The sequence below is a fragment of the Microtus oregoni genome, unplaced genomic scaffold, assembly GCF_018167655.1.
Source record: "Microtus oregoni isolate MIOR12 unplaced genomic scaffold, Mior012 000006F_ref0000085, whole genome shotgun sequence".
NCBI lineage: Eukaryota > Metazoa > Chordata > Mammalia > Rodentia > Cricetidae > Microtus > Microtus oregoni.
The window spans coordinates 37,619,576-37,629,656 of NW_024543065.1; the positions used below are offsets into that span (position 1 = coordinate 37,619,576).

Below are 10,081 nucleotides of genomic sequence, written 5' to 3' on the forward strand. Positions count from 1 at the left end.
ACAGCGTGCCATTGTCCTTGGCTTCTCATCAGCCCTCATTGTTCGCCATGTTCAGAGAGTCTGGTTTTATCCCATGCTTTTTCAGTCATAGTCCAGCTGGCCTTGGTGAGCTCCCAATAGATCAACCCCACTGTCTCACTGGGTGGGTGCATCCCTCGTGGTCCTGACCTCCTTGCTCATCTTCTCCCTCCTTCCGCTCCTCATTGGGACCTTGGGAGCTCAGTCCAGTGCTCCAGTGTGGGTCTCTGTCTCTATCTCCATCCATCATCAGATGAAGGTTCTGTGGTGATATGCAAGATAATCGTCAGTATTGCTATAGGATAGGGTCGTTTCAGGTTTCCTATCCTCATCTGCCCAAGGAACTAACTGGAGACATCGCCTTGGGCTCCTGGGAGCCACTCTAGGTTCAAGTCTCTTGCCAGCCCTAAGGTGGCTCCCTTAACTAAGAATTGTGCTTCTGTGCTCCCTTATCCAGCCTTCCTTTATCCCAATCCTCCTGTTTCCCCAAGTTCCCCCCATCCTCCCCTTCTCACTTTTCTCTCCTCATCTCCCCTTACCCCCAACCCACCACACTCCCAAGATCCCACTTTTCTCCCCGGCAATTTTGTCTACTTCCCATAGACAAGAGTATGTTTTTCCTTGGGTTCACCTTCAAAACAACTTTGAGATACCATCTTACACCTGTCAGAATGGCTAAAACACCAATGATAGCCTTTGCTGGAGAGGCTCTGGAGGAAGGGGTACACTCATCCATTGCTGGTGGGAATGCAAACTTGTGCAACCACTTTGGAAATCAGTGTTTCAGTTTCTCAGGAAATTCGGGATCAACCTACCCCTGGACCCAGCAATACCACTCTTGGGAATATACCCAAGAGATGCCCGATCATATGACAAAAGCATTTGTTCAACTATGTTCATAACAGTATTATTTACTTATTTATTTAACAGCCAATTTTATATCTAGTTATCAAATACCTCCAATAAAATTCTCAAAAAATTGTCACAGATGTAATACTCATGATTGACCAGAAGGTGGAGACGATGTTCAGGAGGAAGCGGCAGAGAGTTTATGGTGTACTATCAATGTTGGCCAGCCGGTTGTACCACCCCTGCAGTTCCAGGGACACTTGTTTCCAATATTGGCTAACCTGTAATTTCTTACACAAAATTAAACAAACAAGAATGATTTTTTTTTTTTGAGAGAGAGAGAAAAACAAAGAGCGTCTGAAAGTTCCTGGTAGACAGACACAACAAGGAGGCCCTGTGTGCAGCACAGAGCTGAGGCAGGCTGGGCCAGTATCTGGCTTGTGGGCGCACATCTGGGCTAGAGCAACATGAGGAAGCGGGCAGGGAGCTTCAGCAGTGGCATTTGCAGCAGCTTGACCAGAGTGGTCCATTAGGTCGAGTAAACACATGGTGGTTAATGGAGCCAGGTGGAGGGGAAGAGGCAGAGACATTGGGTCCTGGATGGACACAGGCAGGAGAGGGTGGGGAGAATCTGTCACCAAGGCAAGCGGGCATCAAGTACACATGCGTTTAGGGAAAGCTACAGCAGCTGGCGAACGTAGCAGGGAGTCAGATATGGCCCTTTTGACCAAGTGAGCCCATGGCGCCTCATGGATTTCTGGCCTAATCAGAGAATTCCTAGTAGCCTGCGTGGGGGTGGGGTAGGGCAGTTATATAGGTAGACCGTCTATGCCCCCGTTGGGCAATTAGTCCCAGTTGAGCTATTAGTGTTCTGCCCGCCTAGGCATCAGATAGTGTGTTCTCACATTGTGGTAAATAAAACTGATATATTAAAGGTCTGCAAGGAAAAGAGACAAACTTACAAATACAGGGAAAGTATCGAAGCTGTCGTTAATCCCACACGGTCTCTCTCCTGTCCTGGATCTCCCCTCATACTAAGTGAGAGACAAAGCAAGAGAGCGAGCATGCTTTCTCCTGCAGCTTATCAATAGACACCTAGCAGCTCAGACCATGACCATTGGGCTAGTTCCCCAAAAGCTAATTGGCAGAGTGGATTCCCACAACAGTTATGTGACTGTAAATCATGTCTAGAAATTTCAGTTTAGTAGGAGATAGCCACGGGCAGCAGACATCTTTCCCAATACAGCTCCCATGAATGAAGTCTGTAGTCTATATGGTGGTGTACACACTTACTATATATGGACCCAGGTTTAAAATCTGTCTAGAGACCAAGGATGTCCTCTAGCTGAGCAGCCAAGCAAGACGTGACTTTCATATCGTCAAAATTACACCCCAAATTTTCTGCCAGTAGATGTCATGAGAAACAACCATTTGAAAAGAAAACTGCAGAAAATGAAACCCTTAGAAGGCACTAAAAGACTCAAATGACACAACTACCAAAGTCATCTTCTGATAGTTTTCTGTTATCAGTTTGGTAAGCAGTTAAAAACAATTTTTATGTTTTCTGTTTTTCTCAGGACTTGCTTTGTGGAAATAATTATATTAACAAAATCTACAAAATAGTCAATGACAATCAGTGTACAGTTGGGCATACAGAGTCATGATACAGGGTAGCTGGGGGAGGTCAGAGTAAGAATGCAGCTTGGGGAATGAGGGAAGAGGAAGCGTGAAGTGATGTGCAGTGTCTGAACCTTTAGTTAGAAGTAGTCAAATAAGAAGAGAAAATGACCAAGAGAGAGAAAGTATTTTGCATGTTTTCACAGAGCACAACATGACATACGTTTAAGTGGGGAACAAAGTGAAGAACTGCAAATATGTTAAGTGAATGCGGTCACTACCACAAGGGTGATAATGTATTGCTCCACAGTTGGGCTTTAAAAGTGAGTGAAGTGTTATAGTGAGCAATAAATTTTATGGTAGAGTGAAAAGGAGTCCAGAAATACAGAGAGATATCAAATGAATCAACTCATTCTCAATATTTAAGGAAAATTAGAATAAAGCTAAATGAGGTTAATGTTATTAAGAGACCTTTTTGGTAAACAAATATTTCTCTCTGTCTTCTTTCACTAACTTAAGCTTCTGAGGAATAAGACCCAAAGAGTGACAGCTGTTAAACAATTGTCTTATTCTACATAGTCCTGAGGTGCTACTATTTTAAGTCCCTGTCTATATGAGGGACTGTTAGTGTAGATCCTGCATGCATCAGTAATTTCACAGACACCTTAAGAAAGTTTTCTCCAGCAGGAAATGACAGTGTCACTATGACTGCTAGTGAGTCCACAGGATTCGACTTAAAAAGGCCTTACACCATCTCACATCTCTAGCCTCGAGCTTGTGGGAAATACCCTAGCAGCCAAAACCTAACCTGATCCTGTCTTCAACAGTGCTTCCTCATGGTGCCTCAGCTTCTTGAACATAGGTATCCTCAACATGGTTCATGAGCAGGAGTGCAACACCCCTAGTGACCCACTACAAATCTTTTGACCCAAAGGCACATCATCCTAGGAAACCTTTCTGTTTGGTTGTGCTGGTTACAGGAATTGTTGCTAGCCAAGAAGTGGTAGCACATGCATTTAATCCCACTGCTAGGGAGACAGAGACACATGGATATTTACACAGTTAGCTTCAAGACAGCCATGGCTACACACGAACAGAAGAAAACTATCAAAATATATTACTGGAAGTACTGTGAGTCACAACTTCACTATTCACTAAATAACAGGTTATTGCCTACACAGCTGTATAATCATACAGTTCATCTTGATGCGCCTAATAAAGGGATTTCTTTCTTTTCTTTTCCTTGTTTTGTCTTGCAATTGTTCTCCTTGATTGTCTTGTTTACAAATGGTGTACAGAATGCTTCCTGAAGAACACAAAAGAACCTGTACTGAAGCTCATGGCTGCAGTAAAATATACAAGTCAGGCCAGTGGCAGTAAGGATTGAAGAATTTTTGTTGTAAACTCAAATAGATGATACTGAAGAAGAGGGGACATCATGAAGAATCAATGTTTCAAACTCAGATTATTGTGGGAGGTGAAAAGAGCTCAAGTGTTTAAGTCTGATGTTCTCTCTAGAATGACCTATGTATTATGATCTATTCTTCCCATCAAGATCCACATTCTAAAGATTCCATGGCTTTCCTGCCAGTCCTATCATCAAGGACATAATAGTGGAAAATATGAGATGCTTTGGTAGATATTTGCTATCCACAATTTATGAATAAAGATGAAAAGCATAGAACTGGGAAGAACAAACAAGAAGTGAAATTAACTAGGTAAACATTGAGCATCAGATGGATTAAGAGACCTGTACAATAGGGCAGGGACTATAATGAGAAGTGGTTCAAGTTTCCAGGATTAAGGAAGAGGGTCATTCATTATTTTTATAAGGATTTAAAGTACCTGAAAGTTGAGCATATAGGCTTCCATTGTTGTTTGTCATAGAGAAGACAAGCATTCTAAACACACACACACACACACACACACACACATATATATATATATATATGTATATATATATATATATAATGTAGCAGATACAGGGCAGAAGCAGAAGTGATACCTGCTCTATTTTTGAGATTACTGAAGATAAAGAGGTTCAAGGCTGTAGTTCTAGAAAGAGTTATAGAAGAAATGCTCCTGGGAGAAGACAGGATAGAGTGTACACACAGACTAAGAGTCAGCAGAATTGTGACAGTATTTCCATGAGTAATTGGACGGAGGATAGTATGTGTTGAACCATTTATTCCATGGGAAACTGATTCTTTTGGACAGGAAGCTAGCTAAATTGTAGTTGTTAAGTTATTTGGTAAAGCACCTCCTCTGAATACAGGTCTGTCTCTGCTTGGCCACTGAGGTCTGGGGACTGGCATCAATATTCTAGTTTGTATCATAGGTGAGTTATTATGGATAGCAACCTAAACTTTTAATCTTCCTGCTAGAAAACGGTCATTTGTATATCAGTACCACAGTGAGACATTCTATTTCAAACAATCACTACACTGTATGAAAAATTTTAACACTATGTTGTTTTGTGTATACCCTTAGCCAAACTTAATAGAAAATATTTTATTAAAGTATCCAGAGTTTCAGCATGGGGGAAAATTGACCAAGGAAGGAAGGTCTGGTAAGAATCCATGTTGGAAAGTGTATTCTGGGGTATCAATAGATGTAGTGCAAATACTGTCAAAAAGACTTCTTGTTCTGTGAGATAAGGTACAGAAGATAAAGGTGTTCAGAACCTCATATAGTAAAAAAATGTGTTGATATCTTCTTTGATTATGCATATGAAAGTGGAAACTATGTTTACAATTTTCTGTTCAGCACAGGATTGAAAGACCCCCAGTAACTCACGAGAGACCGTCCTTGCTGCAATCACACGAGGTTTATTTGACGGGACAGAAACCAGTGCACTGGGGCCGAGACTCATAACCCACGCAGGGGAGGAGTTCAACCCCGAGTAGCTGGGAGAAGGGGTATTTTAAGGGAAGAAACCACAACGCAGTAATGCAAGTCATTGAAAATTCCAAAAATACCAGTGATAATTACAAGGGGGTAACTCCCTGTTTCTCAAGATTATTCTCAAGTTTACAATCTAACTTTATCTTCAGCTAATTCCTGAAACAGAGTCACTGAACAAGCTAATCCTAGATTTTTGGCTCTTTTTTTCCTGCTAAAGGGGTCTGGATTTATCCCTGTCTATCAGGATCACCATGGGTAACTGATGACATATTTCATTAACTATAATATGGTATCAGTACTGTGCACTGGTTTATGCTACCTGAACCATGATTAAGGAGCTGGCAAGAGACCAAGGAATTCCAAAATCTGATCACCCAATGAAACTCAAAGGCACCAATGAGTTACACCATTTACATTATTCAAATCCTTCAACAACTTCTCTACTCTGAGGTATCATTGAAAGCAACATTTTTGCAATTGAAGAAACTGTAGAAAATCAACCTCTAAAAGGCATTGATTGGACAGAAAGGACTTCAAAGATCTTTAGGACACATTTCTAGAAAAAAAAATTATTTTAACTAGTCTGGTACCATGAAGAAAACAACTCTCATTTTTGATATTTGTTCTTTTCTGGGTTTGGTTTTGCATAAATATTCCTATTCATGGGATCTCTAGAAATTGTTGATAATTTTTGAACACTACCATGTTTAGTGTAGTGATATAGGGTAGCTCTGAGAGATCATAATGAGAAAGTGCTGCAAGGAAAAAGGGAAGAGTAGGCTTGGGATGATGTCCTGTGCCTGCATGAGTAAGTGGATGAATTCATGGAAAAAGAAAAAATAGGCATAGTCATATTAGACATGAGTTAACTGAATCTGGATTAAACACAATGCCAGGTTCAACATGAAAAAATGACCAGGAGAACAAGAGAGTGAAGTTGTAGGATTCAGAGATTGGGAAAATAATAAACTGGCAGAGAATTGAACCACAAAAAAAAAAATAGTGTCACATTCTCACAGTTCATTGGACAAACCAGAAAAAATGTCACTCAAAATCCGGGAAAAAGATCACTCACAGAATGAAAGAAAATCTAAAGTATAGCAAAAAGAAACCAGTGAGTATAGAGGAAAACCCGAAAAAGACCTCTCTTCCTAGGGTTTAGATCAAGAGCTGAACACTGATAAAGGTTTATATTATTGAGGGATAATTACACTGTGCAAATTTTAGCATTTCTTCATTGATTTTCAATTTCCCACCTAAGCAATTGACTGCTTGTTTCCAAAGCTCAGAAGACTTAGGGAGACTTCAGGGGTGATGGAATCTCCTTGGAGCAGACTATTTTCGTTTATTTTTTATAACCTGCAGTGCTGATAGTATTTAAGTTATCCTTCTGTGTCATTTCCAGTATGTGCAGTCATGATGGCTTAGGATGGGAAATTCTGAGAATGTGAATGACAAATAAGGATCAAAAGGAGTCTGACAATATACCTTATTTATAAATGCTGTATACTACACTTGTGGAGTCACAATATTTGGAAAGGAATGTATTTGTTGTTTGATAGTATCCAAACAAAGTAACAATCAATGTGGAGAATCCTCAAACAACGGAAAATTGATCTACCATAAGATCAAACTATCTCACTCCTGGCCTTATGCCCACAGCAGGCTGCATCTTACTACAAATATTCTTTCTTTTCTATTCCAAACAATGTCAAAGGAAAAAGCCGTCACTTTTCAGACATGTTTCAATGTTCTATGAAAGCCCTATAAACATTAACATATAACCATAACACTTAAAAATTTCTGGGGCCTCTTAAAGCACAAAGGTACTGTGTTCTACCTTGCTTAATTTGTTGCTGTCCATGTATGTTCCCTTGAATGTCTATCATCTCTTCCTAGGAACATTTCTTAAACTGAAACAAAGTGAAAATTCTGCCAAACACAAATGTCTTAAATTTTGGGTGCCAATATTTTAGGATATAATGGAAACATCAGAAAGTAGGGCATAATTAGAAGAAGTAAATAATGGCTGAGTTCTTGCTGGGTAGATTCATGGCTCCTAACTACTTTCAGAACTCTGAAACTTTCCCAGTAACTCATGAATAATCTCACCTCTTTGCATTGTCTTCATCCAATGTCCCACGACCTTGCTGTTGATGGTTACTTTCTTCTTTTCCTCACCCACTTCAGACAATTACAGGTGTTGTCATTGACACTGTTGGGAATTTGGGATGCTGCCACAAACTCCAAAGACTTATGTACACTTTATGCAAGAATCTACGGATTTTCCGTCCATAGTTAAGAAGAAAAGAAGGCAGGATATTCCACTGAGTGCCATGTCACATCCTGGGGTGGGGGGAGAAACTTAGAAAACCCTTCCTGATTAACCAAAGAAGAGTACAGAATAAATTGCTGCATACATAAAGAGCAGCATGGCTTGCTTACACTTTTATTATAAATCTCCAGTCACAGTCCTGTGAAGATACTCTTACACTTTTTTAATCACATGTTTTTGCTTGTTCCCATGAAAGGTAGGATTCTGGCTTTCTTATGAGTTATAGTATAAATATGATCTGGCTTATGAAAGACTGTGGCTTGTATGTCTGGAGCAGCTGGAGCCTATTCATAACAAGGGTTTGGGCCACTGGTAAGTTGGAACAGTGAGGCTTTCTGTGTTGAAAGTTAATGGCTTACATGGTAGCTGTGGGTAGAGTGTCTCGTGCCTGTAGAGTTTATCTTCCATGGAATATATATGTACAGAGCACACAGGATGTAACATATCAGTCTATCTGATATCAAAGATGGAGATAATTTGTTGAAAATATATTGGGCATGTACTCCTCAATGAAGCAGGACCAAAGAAAAATTATGAAACATGTAACATAAAAGATAAAAAGGCCTGGATGCCGAGTTTTTCTATAATTGAATAAAAATTTCACCAGTGGAAGCAACAAGAATAATCCTTAAAAGTTAACTCATACAGAAAAATGTCTTCCAAAAAGCATTTTGTATTGTTTCCTTTTATCAAATCTGTATTCTGAAAAAACATTCAACTTAAATAGTAACAATAACATTAGATGATTCTGTATCCTTTATCCAGAGAAAGAACAGTCTACTGAGAGGGGAGGATTGACTCATAAGTACAAAGGGGCTCAAAGTGGGAAAACACAAACTTATAATGACTGTGATCTTCATAAGCCACCAATTTTGACCAGACAATAGTACAGCACTGCAACCGTGTGAGACAGTAGAGAGGGTATAAATAACCAGAAAGGTGAACACTCGAACAAGTATGCTCTGAGTGGCTCTAGACTCTGGGGAGTTACGATGGAAAGCACAAGTGCTGCGTATGGGTTGAATTCGCTGTTTGTGCCTATACAAAATTATAATCATTGAGCTGCTGGAACAGGTAATGAGGACAGAAAATAAGAGTTCAGGAAACACTGTTAAAGCTACATATAAGGAGACTGAGATTTTGTCATTACCTACAATAGTATAGTGTTCAAAATCTATCTCTTTTGTTATGTTTTTCCTCCTTGATTTTATGTACATGTACAAAGGTAAAAGAACATTTACCATGATGGACAAGACCCAGCTTAGAGAAATGTAGAGACCAATATCCTTGGAAGATTTGACTCTAAGGTTTTTCCAAAAGGAGTTTCTAGGACTGATGATGATAGACTGGAAGACACTCAAAAGGAAGATGGTGACAATGGACATGCTCCTGAAAACTCTTATCACATAAATAAAAAGTTGGTAGCTCAAATCGTTGAAGAAATGTTTCAAGCTAAAAATTGTCATTGTGTTGCCCATTCCTTTGGAAAAAATAATCAAGAGGTTAACCATAATGAGATGCATGAGAATTAAATCCAAGGGCTTTATTTTATGTTTCTTATTATAAATAACTCGGTAGTAGGAAAGGAGAGAGACATTTCCCAGAATTCCAACTGTATTCTCTATCAAGAATATTATTCCTATTCCCAAATTCCTAGAGTCCATTGTTTAACTGAGCAAAATCTACTTACAATTGCTCCAGCAGTCAGTTTTCAGAGAAAACTTTTGGATTTATTTTGTTAAGAAGATTCTGTATTCCTGATATCACAAAAGCACAAGAATCACATTAAGTAAAGACTGGAAGCACAAAGTGGTCAGCTCATAAATATCCTGTACATAACACCTCTCACACTTATTTTCAAACTAATGGTAACAGTAAGAACTGTTGGAGTCTTCAAATGAATGTATTTATGAAGCAAATTCCCATCATACTACTCAGAAAAGCAACACTAAGAATAGGGCAAATTTATCCTTGTAGAAACAATGACCAGTAAGTTCAAAATGAAAAAGTGCCTAATTCTACAAGTTCACCCATATTGGAGAAAAAGTCTTGTCTTGCCATCTACTCTAAGGAAGAAATCCATTGTGAATACCTTTTAAATACCAATAATAACATTGAAATAAAAACATTACAACAGAAAAGAGAATGTTTTTCTGTCCTTTGATAATTACTTTTATTAAATAGCACTAATCATGAGGTGAAAATAATAAATTAGATAATATTACATTAAGCTGCAACTGCTTGAATTCCATGCCCTACACATATCCATGTAAGAATGGTGGTATAGACTTAATATGAGGGAGGAGATGTGGCACATGAAGTATTGTTATCTGACATAATGGAGAGAAAACATATGAA

At 39.1% G+C, this 10,081-nt stretch overlaps 1 protein-coding gene across 1 annotated transcript; it reads right to left on the reverse strand.

Moving 5' to 3' along the window:
- Window positions 1–8,442: 8,442 nt before the first annotated feature.
- Window positions 8,443–9,393, reverse strand: LOC121449768 (vomeronasal type-1 receptor 4-like). Its single transcript, XM_041654449.1, has one exon. It carries the CDS (start codon window positions 9,385–9,387, stop codon window positions 8,443–8,445), a length of 945 nt encoding a protein of 314 aa, XP_041510383.1. The 5' UTR covers window positions 9,388–9,393.
- Window positions 9,394–10,081: the final 688 nt, after the last annotated feature.